Genomic DNA, 23786 nt, shown 5'->3' with positions numbered 1-23786 from the left:
TATGAACAAAAGCAGGTTACTCTGTTTTCAAGGAAAGTTGGGGTTTGGAGATATATATATATATATATAGCACAATAGTGGAATACTTGAGGCCCTGGGACTGGTCCCCAGTGCTACACACACACACACACACACACACACACACACACAGAGGCACATACACACATACACACACACATACAGGCACACACACACACATACACACACACATACACACACATATACACACATATACACACATACAGGCACACACACACGCACACACATACACACACAAACACACACACATACACACACACACACACACACACACACACACCAATTAACGTGGAACAGAAGTTTAAAGAATAACCATGGACCTAAGCATAAAAACAACAACTGTAGCTTGATGGATGAATACATGCCAGGAACACTTTCATGTAGCCTAACCACAGTAAAATGTCCGTGGACTGTTTGAAATAACTGCTTTGAAGTTTGACTGACTTTACATTTCACCCAACAATAATCTCCCCTACACTTACAAGCTCACATATGGACTCAAACCAGTAAACGCTCACTATTTTTAGTCTGAGTTAGAGCCTGCCTAGTCTCTGACTTCAGGGATGGAGGGCTAAATGTCAGAACTCATTTTAGAAGAACTTAAAATAACTTCTGGCTGGACAGCAGGTGACACGTGTCTTTCTCTGTGCTTGGGAGAGGCAGGAGTTATACAGATGAGGGCACAGTAAGTGGAGGTCAGCGTAGAAATTGCAGTCACGGAGGCATCGCCTCATTACATGATAGCCAAGTTGACGAACTAAAACTGGTGAACTTCCTTCTAAGTCAGCGAAGACTGGGCGAGGAGCACCACAGGTGAGTGGGGAGGGGCTACACGCTGGGTTTTCCCACTCTCTTGTTGGCATTCAAGTGTCCAACACCTACTACATTCAAGTGTTTTGACACTTGCCCTAAAAGGGTTTGGACAAGGAAGCTGTGCAGTTTGGAGAACGGCATGTTTTGTTTTCACTTTCCTGCCAATATAACAGCAAAAGGTGTGAAGCGTGAGGATTTCGCTATGTTTTTTATGCTGTTAACTAGCAGCATAATTATTAAGTTCTATTTACAAACGAAGTGTACCAAAACTTAAGCCAAATCTATCAGCCCCTCAAAGTGGTGAAAGCAAAGCCTAGAAGCCTTAATGCAATTTGTTGTATTGTTCCATCCATTACAGAGGCCATATTGTATCTGGGTGTTGTTGTTGTTGTTGCTGTCGTTGTTGTTGTGGCAGCTGTGCCAAAGGACTGAGTAGCGGAGGCAGGCCTAGGAGTCACTATGTAGCTGAAGGCAACCTTGAACTTTTGACCCTCCTGCCTCCATAAAGAATAACAGGCATGCCCCACCATGCCTGACTTGAGTCCATATTGTATTCGAATTACTTTTGTAGTGATCTTTCTGTTTAATAAACATTGCTATTTCTTTAAAACTTCTTACACTTTTCTAGAACTTTATGACTTAGAAAATTGTAATCTCTTTTGTTCTAAGAGAAGGTCACTTTTTAGAGGAGAAGTTTATTACAGAAACTTAAAGACTTAGTATTGTAAGTGGGTTGGAGAGATGGCTCAGTGGGTAGGGGTGCTTCCTATACAAGCATGAGGGTTTGAGTTCAGATCCTAACCTCCATGTAAAAACTCAGGTATAACCGAGTGCGGCTGTGATGGCAGTGCCGTCAGGGACAGAGACAGGAGGGTGACTGCATTTGCTGGCTGCCATCCTAGTGCCAGGTTCAGTGAGACACTCTGTCTCAGGGGAATGAGAGAGTGTGATGGAGGAGGACACCAGACATCCTCCTCTGGCCTCCACGTGTGCACACACACACATGTGTGACTGCACCACACTCATACACATATGTACACATGAAAATACATTTGTAAGGATCATCATTCACCCATATTATTGGATTATTTATATATTCCCTCATTTCCTGATTTAATTTTAAAAAATGAACCTCAAAAACTGGTTTTGTTGATTGATAATTTCATGCTGCTCATTATAAGGAAGAAAATACTAGAAAAGTGACTTTATCTAATAATGTGTTTATATTAAATTATACAAATTAAAAATTTTCTTAAAGATTTTAAAATAGCTTAGGGATGTAACTATTATGAATTATTTTAGTAAGCATAATAGTTCTTATATTAAATATAATATTTTAACTTTAAGAGAAAATGTCTTTATGCATGTACTTACAAGGACTGCAAAGTCTACATATAAAAATCTTAACACAAATTGGCAATACCATGACTTAACTCAATTTCAACAAAAAGGGCTACTACTAAAATGTGAAGATTACACTCAAAATAGGACAGTAATATGACGTGAATTTTCATGTCAGCAGGATGTGAAAGTTCATTTGCTCTACAGCAGAAACCAAAATTAGCAGGTACCTATTTGAGGGATATCCTTATTGAAATGTAAGCAATTCGTTACATAAAACTATCTGTGCTTCCCACCAGATACCATATGGAGGCTAATCACCCTGAACAGCTCTCAGCAGAACAGTCAACCCCACCAGGGGACAGTTCATCACTCAATCAAAGTGGCCTGGGAAAGCAAGATGGCCATCAGTCCTCAACCTCAGTCCCAGCAGCAGAACAAGAGACAAGTGTGCGTCCTGAGAAGGGAGCCCATGATATCTCTGAAGAATTGAGCCGACAGCTGGAAGACATCATAAGCATGTACGGGTCTGCTGCCAGTCCCACCGGGAAAGAGGGCACCTCTGAAGCGAAGGAGCATCCCGAAAACACAGCAGACAATGAGGATGCTGACTGTGAAGAAACCACCGAAGAGCCAGACAGAGAACCCACTGCTTCTGAAGAGCCAGTCACAGCCAAAGAGCCTGTCAGCAATAAAGAGCAAAAGCTGGAAAAGAAAATCCTAAAAGGATTAGGCAAGTATTATATTCTAATATATGACTTTTCTCTTAATTATTCCATTTGCTTTAACATTAATAAAAGCAATATCTAATATATTCAGATTAACATCATAGCCTCCTTTTGGGCTTCTCTAAATTTTCCCTGATGGCCTGATCCATTTCTAAATCATTTATATGTATTCTGAGAGGGCAGCAACCTGTAGCTCTGACATAAATTCTAAATGTTCTTGAGAAAAAGATAAGAGACCAAAGGAGCCCAAGGAAAAGACAAATTAGTGGGACTCAAAGATAGATGAGCAGGTTTACAGAAAAGCTGACACATGGGCCAGAATCGAGTAGAGAGAAGTGTAAGAGAAAAAGAGTCAGAGTGTGGGGGAACAGTCTTCTTTGTTTTGTATTTTGTTGTTGCTTTGCTTTTCAAGACAGTGTTTCTCTATACAGCCCTGGCTGTCCTGGAACTCACTCTGTAGACCAGGCTGGCCTCGAACTCACAGAGATCCACCTGCCTCTGCTTGCCAAGTGCTGGGATTAAAGGCATATACTACCACCACCTAGAAGGAAAGCAAGTTTTGAGTGAAACGATTCATTCTCGCTTTTGAGCACTGGAGGGAGTGTACAGGTTAACACCCCACCACTCTTTTGATTTTTTTGTTTTTTATTTTTCTTAAATGATTACTAGTAGTGTAAACATATCTCTAGCTGACCTCATGAGAAGTCCAGGTCTATTCTCTAAGTGAGTGAGAGACTGACATTCCAAATGGTCACTGAAATCCCAGAGGCACAAAATGTCATTTTAATGGGGGATGCTATGACTGGAACACAGAGGAAGAGTTGACTTCTCAAAATTGATTGTTGTATTAAAACCATGCAAAACTATCAAACACTGCGGCATGAGAGGTGACAGTGAGGGTAAGAGAACACACATTTAAAAGGTAGATCAGCATTTAAGATTCTAGAGTGACAAATGTGTCACCTGAACAATGTTGCTGTTTATCCTTTATTGCTATTTATACCAGGCTGTAAATGGTTAAAGCTATTTCATTCGTGGAGTTATGAAACCTTAAGGACTGAATTCAAAATTCATTTAGTCATCTCATTAATTTACCCTGCTAGGCAAGGAAACTAAAGCTACGAAGTTGCTCAGCTTGCTGATGGCAGTGCAGGTTTAGAACTTAGGTCTCCTAGTTAGATGTGAACTTTCCTGAGAAGATATCTGTTGATGTTCAGAAACTGTTTTTTTTTTTTAAACACTCAATGATGTTCAATTGCATTAGTAGGAGAATAAAAATTAACATTAAAACGTGAATCTGGGTATAACATCTGAAGGAGGACACACACTCTTACGTAATAAGTGAACAGCAAGAAGAAAATACAGAACCGTACACGTGGGTATGCAAGAACAAATCATATCCCAGCCACCAAAAATGTAATAAAAGAAACCTTTTGGATGAGAAAAAGCATAAGTTTATGGATACATTAAATCTATGCAAGTAGTACAGCATGTAGTAGAAGCAAGCATTACTGTACTAATAGCTTGAGGAAAAAAATCTGGTTCACGTATCTACAGATTGTCTAAAATTTAAGGTTTTTAATTTCTTTTCCAAATAATTGACAAAACTCCCACTTCCGATATAAAAATATTTCCTTTACACCCAATACAACAGTGCCAACGGTCACAGCCAAATATCACAGCGTTGTTGTCATGCACTGGAGCTTCAGCTTTCATATAGCTTCCAGTGAGCGGCATTTTGCATTGTGGTAGTCATTTACCCACGGCATGCCTTTCTCGGTGTTGACAGGGAGGCATGAAGCTTCCTTCAGAGTGGTACCTTCCGGAGAAAGCAATAATGACCATCTGGTAAAAGGACCTGGAGCAACGTCAGGTTTTCCTGCTGTATCTAAGATATCAGCATGTGGCCCCGGTTCCATGGGAATACAATAACTGTTTTCTCAGAGGTTGAGCATATCTCTGTTTCTCTCTTCCACAGGTGTCCTACATGGCACCCTAGCCAAGAGAACCCATGCAAGTTTAAAACCTAATGTCTCTCGTGAGTTCTACACATGGCTCTCTCTAGCTCCTTGAATTTTCTGTTGAAGCTGATAACAATTTTTGAAGGTGTATTGGCATGCTGGAATGACAAACATCTATACAAAACAGCAAATCACTAGAGCAGAATGGGATGCTGATTAACATGAAGATTATACGATAAGAACAACAAATGCCCTCTGTACAGCTACAGAAAATATAAAGAGACAGATCCCTAATTTGAGAAGAGGAAAACCCTGGAGTCCCTCATTTCACTGCCCAATGGCTTCATATGTTGGTGCTCATCACGTGAGGTGTCCCCACACACTAAATCTCCAGGTGAGAATTAAGTCTCACCTTCCTCTACTGAATCAGGACAATGTCATTTGATTTGCCTGATACGTGTGTCTCCTGGCTGGCTTCATTTCACTGTATTATTAAAATTACTTAGCATTTGTCATGGACCAAATGCTATGCTAGGCCCTGGTCCTAACCTGATGGACAAATGCACTTCTCTACCTTTCATAGGTAAAAAAAAAAAAAAAAAAAAAAAAGACCCAGGAGAGCAACCCTCACATGCTTACATTCCTCGCTCTGAAGTCAAGGGTTAAAGAATGGTCTGGCCAGGGTAGATCACCCAAGCTGCCAGAAGAGCAACAGGAACAAACATTAGTCATCCACAATGGCTTTGGAGTAGAGCTAGGAGCTGGGTGGAGTCTCACTCACAGCCACCTTCTCTCCTGTTTTAGGCTGCTCTCAGATCCGAACTCACAGATGACTCACTGAGCCAAGATAGACCAAACATTAAGAATGAGTTCATTTTCTTCTAAAGACATTTTCTTTTGTTTCACTAGATTTTTATGTTACCAACATACCACAAGAGAGCTTAGAGCAAGTCACCTTGGATTAAAGTCTTTGCAATGCCAGCAATTATGTAATGTGGGTGTTTTCTGGGCCTTGCGTATTTCATCTAGAAAGTTAAATTGGCTAACCTGGATGTCTTTGCTATCCTTCTAGACCTAAAATTTTGTAATCCCATGTAAGTTTGCTATATTTAATAAAGAAGAGTAACAGATGCCCAATGAATATAACTGTACACAAGTATGCTCCATGCCCTGTCTTTCAAAAGCAACCCTAATTCCTGATGGGTCTGCCTCTCCAGGATGAAAGCAAGTATTCTAGCCCAGGGGAAATACTGGTTCTTAGTGAAAAGGTTGCAAAGTTGCTCACATCCTTCAGCAAGTTCACATACGTCACAAAACACGGGCTGTCCTCAGTGGCTCTACCTCCTTCCTGTGAGCAGACAGAGCGGTGGGCACAGATAGGTGAGAATGGGAAAAACCCTTCACCTTGGCAGGACAGCTTGCAAAGATGCAACCAGTGGTAAATGTGGGCCTAAGCATCGCAGACACTCCTCCTGACACAGACCAGATGGCTCGCTTGCACCACGGAGAGGCTAAGCTAAAAAGACAGAAGGAAGAAGGCAGGGAGAACCTAAATCTCCCTGTTAAATAATCAGGAACATATGAGTTTTAAAATATAGCTTGACGTCCAACTAGGGAGGAAAAATAAACTCTCTCTGTCTACCAGCAGAGGTTCAAGTCAGGGTAAAAGAAATGACTGCTTGAGAAGGCTGAGTACAAAATTATGAACAACACCACACACGCACGCACGCACACACACACACACACACACACCTATGAAGCATCTCCCAGATTTGGGTCGTTTCCCTGTATATATTGATTTGTATTCTCTGGTAGGCAATATGATTAGAGTTATTCCCACCCAGACCTAATGAACAGGCTTAACAAAGAGAAGAGGATTGGTTCAAAAGAAGGTACCAAGAAAATATGGGAGGAAGAGGCCACTAGCTTGTCAAGGCTCTGCCTTGGGCTGAAGTTCCAGGAACATACTGTACTGACACTGGCCGTTTCACGCTCATCAGTAATTCTGATTATCTGTTCTCTTCCTATTTTTCTTTCTTTTTATTAGTTAACATAGGAAATGGATATTTATCATTTCATAAGGTTGGTGTTGTGACATACCTTTAAAATACTAAGGATACACAAGGAGAAATAATGAGAAGAGAGAAGAAAACTTGGGGACTTGTTTTAGCAAGCATTTATTGAAATTCTACCATGAATTTGACCCTGCACCACATTAACTAATCCTCACTCTGAAAGGCAGAGGTCATCCTTACACACAGGAAGGGCCAATTGTACCTGAGGCTCAGGGAAGTTACTGGTTTGGCTGACATTGGTCCTAATTTGCAAGCAACCGATCCAAAATACCAGCCCCCATCACCTGACCACATAGTCAACACTCACTTTTAAATGTTTTATTTTTATTTTTAAGGGAAAGAAGCTAACTTGCTAATGCAAAATCTGAACAAGCTGAAAACACCTGAAGAAAAGCTTGACTTTTTACTCAAGAAGTATGCTGAATTGGTAAGCTCTTTGATCAGCTCTTTCTGTCTGAAAGCTCAAAGCTCTAGTCAGGGCTGAACAGAGGAGAATGTGGCTGGCTTCTCGTGAACATCATTATAGAACATAGCTAGTTATCACAAGCAAGCCAATGCTAGACAGAATGCTAGAAAAAAAAAGATTTCTTTTTAGGGAAAAAAGGACATCTGACATGTAACAATAGAAAGGAAAAAGAAGGTAATGGTCTCTGTGTTCAATTATGTGTTTAAGTTTTGGGGACAAGAAACAGTACAGATAACTGAAATTCACTGGCATTTTATAAAGTTCCTATTAATTTTTAAAACTAAGTTATCCTCTCTATAAGGATGGATGAATCTTAAACTTTCCTTCCTCTTCTACACCCAGGCTTCTCAAGGGCTATGAGGGAAAATTCAGAGTGGAGTTAATGCCACCCCACAGTTTGCAGCTCATTCTTGTCTGGCCTGACCCATTTCTTCAGTTCTCTTCTTTGGTCCCTAGTCTTTCCCTTCCCTACAGTGATAAAGACATGCATATGTCCTGCTTGGTCCCTGGCTCCACGTCCTCCACAGACAGCCTCATCCTCCATCCTGGAACAAGGGAAGCCACTTCAAACCATCTAAGAATTCCAGAAGGTCACTGTCTTTTCTTCCATGCTTCCAAACCAGCCAGTGGAGAACAGGGAAGGACTTTGTGAGGCTGGTACTCCCGTACCAAGGAAGCCTCCCCAAAACCTTCTGGGATATGATAAGTGGGAAAAGGCAGCTGAGCTGAAACATCTGAGGTCTATGGACCACTCCGCCCTTGCATCCCCAGAAATGACATAACTGCATTTTACGTGTGTGTGCGTGTGTGTGTGTGTGTGTGTGTGTGTGCATGTGTGTGTGTGTGTGTGTGTGTTCTTTACTTTAAGAAAGCCAAGGAACACAGAACTTCCTCCAGGCAAGAGTTGAGCCACCTCCCTCCAGAGGTAGATGCATTTTAAGGCTGAGGACACTCCAGTTGGCAGCCTCCCACTAGCACCATATTCCCCGGATCCCCCTCACATCCTGTCCTTCCTCGTCCCCAGGAGGCCCTGGGCCTAACTTCATTTTTTAAATTATATTTTTAAGAGAGCTTCCCAAACTGAATAAGCACCAACCCCACAAACTCCATGCTGGCTGATTGTTTGTTTTCACTGACTATAGTCCTGTAATCCTTGTGTTCTTTCCATCCTTCTGCCTTGACACACCCTGTTATGCCGAATTGTGAGGCCATGAACATAATACAGTTCTGAAACTCTGAGTGCCTGGCTGATTGCTTAACTTTCAGTTACTTTTAATCACACAAACTCCATTTTGATTACCTACGAGTTCCAAATACACAAAACACTATTTCTAATCCATCATCTAAAATACAAACTGTGTTATGTGTGCTCATTTTCAGCCCTATGCAGTCAGAAATGGAGGAACTATTACCATACTGCACATATGAGTTGAAATTTCATTTTCTTGGTTCATGCGGCATTTCCTCAAGTAGTTCAGTCTACATAAGCACGTTTTGTTAAAATTGTGTCATATTCCATTGCATGGCTCTTTGTGCGGATTCACTAATTCTGGAGACAGTGTCTTTCCACTTCAGAAAACAATGTGGTTGTGAACACCATCATTTATTAGCTATGTTCCTTCTCCATTATGATTTCAAGAAAAAAATTCTTAGAAAGAGGATTACTGGATCAAACAGAATGAGTGCTTTTTTGTTTCGTAGTTTTATAGCCACATTGCTTGCCAAGATAAGGGTAGAAATTTACAAAGCAATTTAATACCGACTATTAGCAATTTAAATTAACATAATGTGAGTTGGAAGTCAAAGACATTTTTCCCAAAATCTGGGCCATATTCTCTCGTGCACATCACATCACCCCTTTGTTCTTTTCTTAGTATTTTCTGTACCATCTGTCCATCATTCCTTTAACTTAACTACTATTTACCAAGGCCATCATTTGTTTTCTAGCACCATATGCTATGCTTGGAAGGACTATTCTTGACTGGCACCCAGCACCTCTTACAGTGCTATGTTGCCACAGCAGCACAGTGGAGAATTGCTTCTCCAGTCCGAGGGAGCTTTCTCTAGGAGCCAGAGCTACTTAAGAAGGTGCCAGGAAATTCCCTGTGCCTACTCACCACTCTAACTAAACAGTCACTCCAACAGAGATAAGACAGTACAAGCCTTACTACACTTACCATTTGTCTTATACCCTATAACAAACTTAAAGACCTAAAAAATCACTCACAAAAAGTGACCCAAAAGACCAATTCCATTTCCTTTTCAGGGAAGAAAAATTATTTTAAAATTTTAATTAGTTAATTAGAGATAAAAGTCTATTTTCTTGCTCACTGATTAGGATATTAGTATAGAAAGTGTCTGAAATACAATGGATAATATGGAGTATATTGTCAACTCCAGTACTATAAATCAAACTGCCACCCTACTTCACTCATGCCTACAGAGCCTGAAGCGTGTAATACTATGTGCCATTGTGTTCATCAATAAATAAGGCTATGTTCATTAATAAGTAAGGAAACTTTATGATTACATTGAGAAATGGCCTTGAAAAAATATTTTCCAGAAACTTCCTCAAGTTCTATATACTTAAATCACAAATACAATTCTAATTTAGCAATTGGCACTAATTGTGCTTTTTTTTTTTTAACTTAATGAAAAAGAAAGAATGAGAAATTTGAGATAAACGTCTCGCTATCTGTTGCAAATTTCTAAAACTGTGCCTACATGATTTGTTAAACCCCAAGGACCACACTGGTCTGAGGTTGGCTTGGTTGCAATATGTTCACTTTCATTCATTCATTAAAAAACAAACAAAAAGCCCCACACTCATACAAAAGCACAGAACTCTGCACTGTTTGAAAAAAAAAATCCAGACGTTAAAACATTTTAAAAATTGGAGTATTTTATTTTAAAGCTAAGGAAATTGGATCTGGCTAAAAGCCAAATGTGCATGATCTTATAACATAGCCACAGATTAAATATGGCAAGACATAAATCCTGTCTTCCTACTTACAAAACACTTATAAACTTACAAAGTGTATTCGCTTTCTGACACACAAAGAAAGCCACATAGGGCAGTGCTTGCCAGACAGAGGCAGTCTTGTCCGCCAAGGCGTCTCTGCATGGAGATATTTCTGCATGTCACAATTATACGTTGTTACTGCCATACAGAAAGAGAGGGGCTCAGGTTGGTGTTAAATAGCCCACGACACAGAGGATTTTGCACATTACATATATATGTTCCATTATGTCAACAGTGATGAACTTGAAAAGTTTTGACATACAGCTTATTTCTCCAAAGTAAAGCCAAATCTGTAACGGCAACAATACATCAATTTCAGGAAAAAAAAATCCTGTTATAATCACGGGAAATTTTACCTTGTCTAATCACTATGGAACAAAATTAAAGGACCACATCTATGTTATGAGCAAAAGTTTAGCATGAGCAATACATAATGCAGGACCACTGGCTTTTCAAGAAGGATGTTAACAATCTATATTCCTAGTAATATGGTTTGCTTTTTCCAATTTTAATTGCTAAAAAGTAGAAATTGCACATGGGTATAAACTTTGAAAATCAAATGTGTATATTCTTAACTTAATCTGTAAAGGGTTTATAATGTCTATTCAACATAGAAGAAAAATAATAAGACAAAATATAAATTGAAGAAAGTATGACAATGTTCAAATAGTTGAAGAAAAAACCAACAGATTTTTAAAATAGGGAAACTAAGATGCGGTCAAGATTCATGTGGAGTGTACATACATTTCCATTAGGCTCTGTGAGGCAGTGGAACACTTGGCATGTGAGGCGCCCAATGGCTCCCCAGAGAATTTCCTTGATCTTAGCCAACATGGTTCATAATAGAACCAGTCCTTTCCTGACTTAAACAACATCCAGGCACTAAAGAAAACAAGTCCAGTGGAGTGAACAGTTATAGACCACGTGCAGCTTGCATGTGGCTACACTAGTGTTCAGACTCGCACTGGCCCTGCTAGAATTTACTAATTTTCTCTGCTAGCTTCCGGAGGCTGTTTCTCATGCTTCCTCCACTAGAACTAAGATTTCATGATAATGTTACCAGATTTAGAAAATAAATATATGTGAGATCAAATCAACTTTACATTTTAGATAATGAACAATTTTCGGTAAAAATATGGCCCCATTCAATATTTGGAATTTACATCTACTAAAATTATTCATTGATATCTGAAGTTTCCGTTTATTTGAGTGTCCTGTATTATACTGAGCAACCCTACACTCATATGTAAGCGTCCTAACATGGACAGTATAGGAGTAAAGCCGTCTCATGCATCTGGGTTGTCATAAAAAAGAGTCATCATGTCTTTGCTGTGGGCCCAGAGAGCAGCAAAAATATGTTAAAAATATTTGCCTTTCACAGCACTGTGCTGTGCTGTACCTGTTTCTAATGCTTTAGCAAAAAATTCCATCCAGGCTTGGTTTTTTTGTTTTGTTTTGTTTTTTTATTGTTGTTGTTTGAGACAGGGTTTCTCTGTGTAGCCTTGGCCACCCTGGACTCACTTTGTAGACCAGGCTGGCCTTGAACTCACAGCTATCCACCTGCCTCTGCCTTCTGAGTGATGGCATTAACAGTGTGTGCCATCATGCCCTGCTCAGCTTGAGGGTTTGGAGGTATACTTTCTTTTGCTTTCCTATATCCAAAGAATCCACCACATCAAAAATCTAAAATTATAAGGAAGATTCATTTACATTTACCAGGAAGCTGTTTTTCTCTTTGATATTTTTAAAAATATCACCATTAGCTTATTTTCAGAAAAAGCTGAGAGTGAAATGTAAGCCAAGCAAACAAATTGTTGGCCATAGTCTGAATACAAGTTATTGCCATGAATTCCAGCAGTTTCCAGATTCTCAGGAGCATCTCTCCTTTTTTTTTTCTCTTTTGATAGTACCAGATGATATCATTTGGCAAAAACAAGAAAAACATTTCTAGAAAAAAAAAAAAGTCAAAGAAAAGGAGACTATAGAAGTAACAGTTATGTAAAAATCATATATATTATGCCCTACAAACTATACCTACACATTATATAGTGGTGGCACTTATGTAGATCATGAGCTGCCAGGGAGGAGGCAGATAATGATGAAAAATAGTTCCAAACAACCACACAGAAAGTCCTTAGGCTTTGCTTCTTTTCTGTGAGCTACAAAGACATCCCTGCCAATTTCTTTGCTGCTTGCACCCCCACGTCTAGCTGGATGAACATCGCACTGAGCAAAAGCAACTAAAGCTTCTCCTGAAACAGCAGGCGCAAACCCAGAGAGAGAAAGACCAGCTGCAGAGCGAGCACAACAGAGCCATCCTTGCCCGCAGCAAACTCGAGAGTCTGTGTCGGGAGCTGCAGAGGCACAACAAGACACTGAAGGTATGTGGCACCCTGGCTTGGAAGCACACGTTTCTTAACACGCTGAATAGATACAGGCCTCCATAATCTGGAGAGAGCAGGAGTTAGAAGCAGAGAGCAGCGTGGTCAAATACTGGTTCTGCCACATGCTCATTTGTGATTTTCTAGTTATTTCTATCTTCATGAGTGGTTCTCCCATCATCTAACTGTGTGGTCAGAATGGGGAAAAGCAAACGAGATTCCACATGCAAGGTGCATACACAGTGACAGCAGTGCAGCCCAAGAGGTTTATTACTATCAATGGTCCTTACTTTACTATTTAGTTATTTTTATTTTTACTTTATGTGCTTGGGTATGCATGTCAGTGCATGTCAAATGTGCTTAGTGCTCAAGGAAGACAGAAGAAGGCCTAGGAACTAGCATCACAGAAGGCTGTGCTCTGCCATGTGGGTGCTGGGAGTCGAACCCAGGTCCTCTGGAAGAGCAGCCAATACTCTTAACTCCTGAACCATCTCCCCATACATTAGTTTCCTCTTAGTTTATTTTTTTGTGAAAATTCAACATTATATATTTATAATGAATTCCACAGGACAAGGCATAGACGTAAAGCTAATTGACATTATAGAGAGTCATATTTTACCAATAGTTGTCTGAGAAAAGCTACTTAGAAAACACTATAGAGCTCTTTAAGACCTAATTATTCAATCTGAAAATAATAAACTGGTCACTTCATTATGTCTACATGGGTTGCATTAATTACAACATGGTCCCTAGCAGTGTATCTACTTTGATTACCAGCTCCATTCAAAAGTAAGATGTAGGGTTCTTTTAAATAGTCTGTTTGAATCCATATTCCCCCTTCCGGTGGTAGATCCCAAAGTTTCAGACACATAGCAATGAATCAGACGATATTCGTGCAAGGAGGTTATTACTGTATGTGTTTACAAGGAGATACTTAAAAATAAAACCTCAGACATTATCATTAACCACTTTTACAAATAGGAAAAGATAGTAGTTCCTCATTGCTAAACTATCCTGCCATGTTTGGGACACGGGAAGCCAGTGTGCTGAACTGTGACCCTCTCATACTACAAGTTGGGATGAGAATCTGGGCTTTTTCTTTTCTTTCTTTCTTTTTTTTTATTTTTTGTTTTTTTAGTTGTTTTTTTGGTTTTTGTTTTTGTTTTTCTGGGACAGGGTTTCTCTGTGTATCCTTGGCTGTCTTGGACTCCTAAACTCTCTTTGTAAACCAGGCCTGCCTCGAACTCACAGTGATCCACCTGCCTCTGCCTCCTGAGTGCTAGGATTAAAGGAGTGCACCATCACGCCCAGCGAGAATTTAAGCTTTTTCAATGACGGTACTAGGAACCACCAGAAGTCCAGTTTAGAGGGAGACCTTCAACTCAAGGAGTAGTGTTCTGTGCTTACAATGTCAAACAGTAAAGAAATGGAAATTAAATCAGATAGGTGGGAAATGTGTCACTGAAAAGACTCAAAGGGAGAAGAGTGTAGCTTTGACCCTTTAGGACTTTGCATTCAGTGTGAACTGTTCTGCGCAAGTGGCCTTACGAGACTTCATATCCCTACTGATGAGGAAACTCATCTATTCTAATCAGGCATTTTAATGCCATGAATATTTGAAGTGTCAAGATAAGAATCCAAATCCAAAATACTAATTTATCTTTATTTACCCATGCCGAGGGTGTGTTTAATTTGTATAGCCCATCATGTATATTCTTTCTTGATGAACAACCAGTGTATGCGCGGAACGAGTTCTGTTCAGATGTTCATGAAGTATTCCATAAGCAGCAATTGGCTTTGGAGCCATCAGGACAACCCCAGTACTAGCTGCCGCTGAACAGCCTGCTTCTCTCAACTGCATCAATTTGTATGTAATGCACCGATGTTGGTTTAATCACATTCACCTTCGACCTTTTTGCATACATGATGAGTTTGTCATCATGAACATCTCCTGCTTGCATTTATCTTGACCTTTACATTATCTGACATCAGCGCAGCCTCTTAAGTTTTCTTACCGTTTGTTTGTGTGTTTGTTTGTTTGTCTGCACGGGATATCTCTTATCATCTGCTGGGTCATTTTCTAGCTGGGTCTATAAAATATAACTCACAAAGACAAGATAAAGCTGCACATTGATTCTTTTTATATGCACAGTATCTGCTTTAAACTGGGGAGACAGTCCATTAGCCAATAGACACCAAGCTTACTTGTTTATAACAGACTTTGTACCTCTCTCTTCTATTCCTCTCTTCTGCTTCTGCCTCCTTATTTGAAGATTCTTTAAGTCATATTTTTAACTTGTCTCTTGGATTTTCAGGTTATACCTCTTTGCATTATTTACAGTGGTTAATCTATGGTTGCAATCAACGTTTTTAGCTGTTCCTAGTCTATCTAGGGCTAATATTATCCACATCACATATGTAGAAACACTGAAACTAAGTTCCACTATTTCTCTCATCGTCTTTTTTCTTTTTCTTTCTTTCTTTCTTTTTTTTTTTTTAGAGACAGAATTTCTCTGTATAGCCTTGGCTGTTCTGGGCTCACTTTGTAGACCAGGCTTGCCTCGAACTCACAGAGATTCACCTACCTCTGCCTCCCAGAGTGCTGGGATTACAGGCATGTGCCACCACACCTGGGTCATTTCTCCTATCTTTAAGCTAGAGTTTTGTATGTATAAATTATGTGCATTTATAAAGCCTATGAGATGACGATATTATGTTTGTCGTCTTTGGCATCATCTGTATTCCTTGAAAAATGAAAAGAAAAACTGTGTTTTTCTCTTTTCATAGATACTTGAATTTCCTGATGTTTTTTAAAAATTTGGTGTCCTGCCTGGCCCATTACCAGTCAGCCTAGCGTCTCCCTGTTAGGGTCTGTTGCACTCCAGCTCTGTTGCCAGTCACTTCTCATAGTTGTCCATTATCTTTAAGATGTCTCTTATTTATTATTTGCTCTTTCTATTGAGAACTGTAATTATTGGATGTTGAAATTGTTCACTGATGGGATCTGTTTACAGATCTTCTATTTTATTCTGGACTCCATAATTCTGTTGATGACAGTGACAATAACTTGAGCTGTTACATCCCCTCACATGACATTGCCATTTTTCTATGACTATTTTCAAGATATTTCTAGTAATTTTTTTTTACATTTAGAACCTTTATATTTACTAATGGTTTCTTTATTTTTAATTTGTAAAAAATGTTATGTATATGAATGCTTTGCCTGCATGTATTTAAGTGCACCACATGTGTGCAGTACCCACAGAGGCCAGAAAAGGATGATGGATCCCTGAAGCTGTAATTGCAGACTTAGCTATGAGCCATCAATAGATTAATCCATTGATGGAACTGGCACTGTGATGGTAGACTCACTTCTCAAAAACCAATCATCTGAAGGACATATTCTTTAGCACACGAACTTTTAGAGTACACACTACATGTCTAAGCCATCACTGTACCCTTCTAAAAATATTGACTATTTTTAATTCAATTAGTATAGTTAGCTTCAAACTACAAACTTTTGTCTCTTGGACAGCTGTTCAAATGTCCACTGAATTTCTCTTTCCTTAGCTGGACTGCTAGTGCAGATCAGTGTCACTCAGAGAGTGAAGGATTTTCTCCACAGAGTTCAGAGTTTTCTTCCTCTCTGACTCTTTTCTTGAAACTTACCTCTCATCTTTCAGTGGTTATACAGCTTCCCAAATTTTCACACTCTTGTTCTTATCTGAAAGATGGAAGATTTTCTAGGGAAATTTAACACATCTCATTTTGTTTCTTAATCTTCCTACAAGCTGAAATAATTTAAAAGGGAAAAAGGCAAGAAACTTGCATTACATTACATCAAGTGCCAATTGGCCTCCAGAGTTTACAAATGTTCTCTGTAGAAGACTAAACTGGGCATGACCTTCTTTGTCCATGCTAGTAGTGAGAGCTGAATACATAGTCAGGTCTCTCCACCATGATACAGTTTAACTTTTACATTCTTTTTAAAGGTTTTTTCCCCTTTGGTGTGTTAAACACAAATACAAACCTTAACAAGTTAGGTTAATTTCGATAGAGGCCAGTGAAGGTTTGAGACATGTATTTCTCTCAGCAAGTCCCACAGATACTTGAAGGAGTAAATTTGAGCCTGAAAGTATATTGAAGAAGAGCGTTCTAGTACAATGTGGATAGATGGTTTAAGGAACATAGTTTTTGTAAAGAAATAAGTAGTAGTTGTTATCAGAATATCACAGAATTTTAATGTGGAAAGGACTACAGAAATCATCAAGTACAAGCCTCTCATGTGTCTGTACACAAATTAATAATGTATTAATCATTAAATAAACATTTGCCAAATTCCTATGCATGACATCAGTTCTAAGGTATATGATGATACCTGTAAAGTTGTTTTTATCTTTTGTCTCAAAGTCTCCTTTGCATTAGTAATTTCCACTTTGCATAATACATTTGATTAATCTAAAAATTGCCTCAGACATTGTTCAAGAGATGACAAATTCCTTATCAATAACTCAATTTAATAACATTTGGCAAGATTTCTTTTTTTTTTTTTTTTTTAATTAAAAAAAAAAAACAACACAGGAATGTTGGTATTTGGGAGGGTGAGGCAGGAAGATCACAAGATAGTCTGGGCTACCTCACAAGACCTTGAACTCTTCCTCCTATTAAAAGGGGGCAATATAATATGACATTCAAACTGCCATTTAATAAGGCAGAACTCGGTAGCTTGAAATATGTTTAATATCTTACTAAGATCTGGAAAATCTCAAACTTTCTCAGAAGCGTGGCATAGTTTTTTCCCCTCACACTTAGAATCTTTAAAAAATTAAAATGAAATTAAGATTATGATCTATGGTCATATAATTCATAATTTGGTAACTTCTAAGCATATCAGGAGCAGTGAGGTGACAATTACTATCACAGGTATGTCCAGTTACTCTTTATCCGCTAGTTGCAATTGATTTTAGTGACATACGTAGTAAGTATCTGCATACAAAGATAAATTTTATCTCAGATCGTCTTATAGGTATCTTATAATATCTCTGAGAAGCTGCAGCATGATGAAATCATAATTCTGATGGCCAAGAAGTTAGGCAATGTGTTAATATTATATCAGAGGGATGGAAATGGGAGATAAATTAAAATACTTCTAGATCATATATTTTCCAGATCAGTTTTTGTTTTGATCTCATTGTGCTATCCTAATAAAGACTTGTGCAATTACTTCTGCTAAAATAATTCTCGCCTTTTAAATCCTGTTACATAACTTGAAGTCGGTAGGCATCTAGATGCAGAGTAATTTTACTTGCCAACAATGAAGCAAGCTTTCCTATTAACAATTAACCAGGACTGAAAGGAATCCGAAATGTGTGTATCATCTGTCAGCAGTGTAAATGTGTCTATCTTTGGGATAATATAGCAAGAGCAAGCCCTTTATTATAAAAGAATGAAAGGAACAATTACAACACAGATAATTCTTGGTATAGATAGAGGAATCTGGGCACATTATTAGTGGTTAGTGATGAATGTGGAATTTTGATGTAAGAGAAAAAGAGAACAGAAATAATATAAAAGCAAACTTCTAATTCCTCGATGGTAAAAAAAAAAATGGTAAGGGGGTGATGATAAATGTTTCATCGTTTCATTTTAGAGTTAAAGAGACTTCAAACTTACCTTCTAATTCAAAATTTACATTGCACATATTTCAGTTATCCCAGTTGATACATTAAATGATTGTTCTGTCCAGAAATAAAATATCCAGTGTATTTGGAAAGATTCCCTTTCATATGTTTGAATAGTTTGTAGTAAAACTTCCTGATAATACATTTTTCTCATTAAGACCACTTGCTGCTCTTGCAGAGGGCTCAAGCTCAGTTGCCAGCATCCATGCGAGGCACCTCACAACCACCTGTAACTCCAGTTCCAGGGGATCTGATGCTGTCTTCTGGCTTTTCTGGGTGCCCCAAAGAATGTGACATACATTTACACAGAAACATAAGTACAAATAAAAATAAAACCTAAAAGAAAGAAGTTTATATTATGATCACTTATAAAATCTGGGTGTTGCAACTATGTGGCTACTACTCCATGGTTTTATAGAATATTTTATAATTGTATTTTTAGTATATAATATTTTAATATTTCACCCATTGCGCTCCACCACATACCAAATCCAACACCCCTCCTCCAAACACACAAACAACTTATGGTCTGTGTCCCATCACTCAGTAAATCCCAGTGGCCTTTTTTCCAGGCTACAACTAAGAGATCAAAGTTGTGTGACTGTGTGACTGCCAGAAGTCACTACGGGTCATTCACTCAGCAGGAGACTCGTCATCTTTAAAGGAAGCCTGCTCATCACTGCGCACAGCCACTGCCCCAGTGACTGCGCTCACCGCTGAAGCCCTGTTCATACATTTATTTGGGGGATTTGGCAACTTTAGCTACAGAGAACTGAAACGAAGCACCCCACCTATCCTGCACACTGCTCCTTTCAACGACCTTACCCCGAGTACTTCAAGCCATGGGCACTTCTACACCGGCACAAAATGCCTTTCTCTTCACCCACAGGAGGAAACTCTCCAGCGGGCACGCGAGGAAGAGGAGAAGAGGAAAGAGATCACAAGTCATTTTCAGACCACCCTAACAGATATCCAGACTCAGATCGAGCAGCAGAGTGAACGAAATATGAAGCTCTGCCAGGAGAATACGGAACTTGCAGAAAAACTGAAGAGCATCATCGACCAGTACGAGCTCAGAGAGGAGGTGAGATCCACATCACAGAGCTTGCAGGACTGTACACAGGCCCAGCTCCGGGTTGTGAACGTGGAGGAGGTTGGGAAAGAAGAAATTCATGGTCAGCCCTCTCACTCGATTAATAGCTAAGATTGGATTTCTTTTACTAACCAAAATAAAACCAGACAATCCTATAAAACACTTGGCTGAACTCACGTCAAAATAAAAGCCGTAACCAGAAAGTAGTAGGCTGTGGGCACAGTTACCCTGCACAATACTTCAATCTTTTAAAAACCCTTTCCATGTAGGCAAAAGATAACACCACTCTCTTTATTAGGCTCACCATTGTCATCTCAACTAACAAGCTGATACTGGCATAAATAATGTAGTAATTATAATATCATTTATTTAGTGCTTAGTTTGTGTCAAGCAATGTATTAGGTCGTATTCTTTGCACACAATATGTCATTTGTCTCAACTTTATTATCAAACAGAAAAAGCAATCTCTATAAGTTACTTTGTGTGTTGCTGTGATCAAATATCTTATAGGAAGCACTATAGAAGGCAGGAAGGATTATTCCACTGTGGTAAGGAAAGCATGGCAGTGAGGGGTAGGCATGGTGACAAGAGCAGGCAGCCAGCTGGTTACACTGGATCCACAGCTAAAAGGCAGAATACAGGAATCTCATGCCCAGATCACTCTCTTATTTTAATTCAGTTCAAGGTCCAGGCCATGAAATGGCATCAGCCACAATTAAGGTGGGTCTTGCCACTTCAATTAACTGAACCAAGCCAGAGAATCCCTTGCAGGCCAGCCCAGAAGGTAACCCAATGTACAGAGTCCCTCATAGGCATGCCCTGAGACTTTCCTCCCTGGTGATTCCTGACTCCATTAAATTATTAATATTAACCAGTGCACTATCCTTTCCATGTTTTATATTTGAATGTTATGTACGAAAGCAGTGGCCTAGAGAAAATTTTGCTTACGGTTACAGAGATTTCTACATTTATGAGAAAACAAGCAGCCGGGTTGGTAATATGCTAAGATTTCTATCAAGCAAATAATATTTGAGTCAGTAGCACATGATCACAGGAATTAGGTAAATCAGGAACCCCTCACAGCCAGTTGTGTAGCCTAGCTATCATATTCTCTTGCCACAAGGTTCAATTCCACCCAGGATAGAAGTAAGAATAAAGAAGAAAGGAAGAACCAAACGGAAAAGGTCTGCTCTTCTCAAAGAGAGCTCAGACAGGAATAGCCTTAAATATTAGTTGTATATTCCCAGCACTGGTTCTGTGTAAAGCCCAATACAACAGTTCACATGTGCCCTTTCTGATGGGGTAGTCTACGAGTCAGAATACCCTTCAAACAGAGGTAGCCCAGAGGTCAAGATGTGGAGGACAGAGAATGGCTGCTTATCAGTTCATGGATGAGCCCAGGTCATGTCATCCCTACATGTTAGTCAGATTTGAAGGTTTCAGGCCAGAAGCAAGTAGCCTCATCACTTTTGGGCCTAGAGAAAAGCATAGTGGTAAGAAAAGTGTGACGGAGCTGAGATGTTCACTTCATGTCACCTGGGAAGGGAGGCACTAACTGCCAAAGACTAGATGGCATCCTAGCAAGCTCTGCCTCTTGAATTTTCTACCACGTCCCAATAGTGTCAAGCTGAAATGGAGCATTTACCTTGTGGGCCTTTGGGGGTACATTCAGATCAAAGCTACAGCGGCATCAGAACAACCAGGTTGTCCCACGCTGGCTCTCCAAGGCTGAAAATTCACTATGATAAATTATATTCATTTTGTGGTTAAAAGAAGTTCTACAGTCATGAAAAAGGCCACAGTACCAAGCCAGAGTACAGCAGAGCATTATCTGGGAGGTCTGGCATAATGAATAGCATCATAGCAACTGGCCCCCAAATTGAGAAAAACCATATTGGTCCTTTTAGGTAATAATATTGCTGACCTCTGTCACCTCCACCTTTTGAAGTAAGTCGGGAGTTCTCGCTAATTTATGGCTTTAATATAAGGCCTCCAGTGAGGCTAGGGTGTTTATTCCTTAGAATTTTAAAAACTAGGAAATTTGTATTCATGTGAATTGTTTTCCAGTGTTACGTTTCTACATAGGCTTGGCTTTTGTGCTTTCTTTTTCCCTAGCATCTGGACAAAATATTTAAACACAGAGAACTGCAGCAGAAGCTGGTGGATGCGAAACTTGAACAAGCTCAAGAAATGATGCAGGAAGCAGAGGAGCGGCACAGACGGGAAAAGGAATATGTACTTATCCTTTTAGGCAGTGTGCATCTGTGATTCATCGCTTTGTCAGAGGCTCTCTAGGAAAGCTGTCTGACGACAGCAAAAGATCACTTCACTCACACAAAAGCCCATGCATCTAAGGAGAAGGAAATGGGCTAGCCCAGTAGGAAACAGTGGCCCTGTGCCATTATTCATGCAAAATAGTCATCCAACATGCTCAACAAGTGTTCCTCAAGTGGCTATTATCTGCTGAGAGCATTTTAGGTGCTAGATTATAGCTGTGAATAAGACAGAGAAGGGCCATCTCCTACCAGGCAGATTAGAGGTTGGGTAGGAAGAGAGGAGCAGTAGCAAGCAAGCGGGGAGGGTGTTTAGAAAATAGTAAGTTATTAGGCAAACAAGGAGAAACTGAGATAGGGCTGAAGGAGGGGACTGAGTGATCAAGACACATGGGAAGGGGGGATGTAAGAACCCTGTTCTGCCTCCTAAGGATCTGCCTCGTGGGAGTCATCTCTAGCTGTGGAGAATGTTACTTCAAGGTAAAAGCATCAATCAAACCAGAGAGGATGACAATGAGACGTATCTACATACATACATACATACATACATACGCACAAGCAGAAGCTTTTTGTTTGACTGAAGCCAGACTCGAATCACTTAATTTGTTAGCATAGAAAACTGCAAAACAACTAGTTTTCAAATATGACAGAAAAAAAAAAAAAAGCGAATTTGGACCACAAACCCTCATGGCTAGTTTTTAAAGCCTACCCACCCTTCACTCACCCCCAATTCTCAGCTTGTAGCAATGGCATCTCACTTCTGGAAGGTGAGATATCAACTACAATCTGGAGGGTTTTCCATGCAAACAGGATAATCAGTGACATCCACCAGGCTGGCACTGTTGGCTCCAAAACAGGGCAAGCACACCTCTACCATACCCTCAGACGGCCAGAGGGGCCTGCAGGTCTTGTACTCCACAGTGCCCTGGCCTCTCATAGGACCAACAGGGTAAATGTTACTACTAATCTATGTTATTGTACAAGTCTCTGAAAATCAACAACTACAATTCTTCCTCATGGCACATTGTAGGCATGATTTTTATTTTAACAAAACAACCCAAAATAATAATAATAATAATAATAATAATAATAATAATAATAATAATAATAATAATAATAATAATAATAATAATAATAAAATCTTGTGAGCTCTGATCCAAAGATCCAAGCCTAAACCAAAGACTATACTGTACATCAAAACTGATAGACAGGTAAACAGACATCTCAAATTAAAGCCACTTGCTCGCCCATCAGTGCCCTGCTCCGCTGTGCCTAACCACAGTGGCTACACGTGAAGGGCTTCCTCATGGGAGTGCGATGAGGCCGCTTAGTGTCAGAGGCAGACTTCAGAGCAACCCATTGAGCTTCTCCGTTTCTCAAATGTGCTGATGAGTCACTGAGAGCCAAACCCTCTCGGCTAATAGAAGAGCACGGATTTCAATCAGGCCTTATACATCCTAAATTATCTTCTCCAAAGGGGGAATCTACCTTTACGTGATACCCTAAGGAGAGTTAGACACATGTGTGAAGTGCTGTGTCATCAACTAGGGAGACAGGAGGAGTGTATATATTTTTTAACGCATCATATGTGCTGTGGTGGGGAATAACTATGTGCTAATATAGTGGACCAGTTGGCAACAGCCATGCTCAGGTGGGAAAGTCGGAAGATGCTCAACTAAGGTTGAGGATAGTCGCAGGAGAGGATTGCTTGGGAAGCTTCTAACCAGTGGGATTGGTGAGAGGTTAGATTTTGTTTGATTCACAGTTGATTTGGATACTTAATTTTTAAAAATTATCTCCTCTAGTTTCCTTGGGAATTAAACATATTAAATTAAGTGTTTCTTAATTTCAACTTTGTCAACTTAAATTTTGCAAAACGTCCCTCCTCTCAGAAAACGTTTAAGAGAGATGGT

General features: G+C 39.6%; 1 protein-coding gene across 1 annotated transcript in view; it reads left to right on the top strand.

The window, feature by feature from the left end:
* The first annotated feature begins 783 nt into the window (after window positions 1-783).
* The window catches only part of Txlnb (taxilin beta), a 34437-nt gene continuing 11434 nt past the window's right edge, over window positions 784-23786 (top strand). Inside the window, exons 1-6 of the mRNA XM_051164224.1 lie at window positions 784-852; window positions 2493-2926; window positions 7293-7384; window positions 12656-12826; window positions 19397-19591; window positions 21716-21856. Coding sequence (XP_051020181.1) covers window positions 2500-2926; window positions 7293-7384; window positions 12656-12826; window positions 19397-19591; window positions 21716-21856 — 1026 coding nt within the window. The 5' untranslated portion in view covers window positions 784-852; window positions 2493-2499. The remainder of the gene's footprint in view (window positions 853-2492; window positions 2927-7292; window positions 7385-12655; window positions 12827-19396; window positions 19592-21715; window positions 21857-23786) is intronic.

Source organism: Acomys russatus, chromosome 21 (assembly GCF_903995435.1).
Source record: "Acomys russatus chromosome 21, mAcoRus1.1, whole genome shotgun sequence".
In the NCBI taxonomy this organism is placed as follows: Eukaryota; Metazoa; Chordata; class Mammalia; order Rodentia; family Muridae; genus Acomys; species Acomys russatus.
The sequence above is the reverse complement of the archived record's forward strand: the minus strand, read 5'-3'. Positions and strand labels throughout refer to the sequence as shown.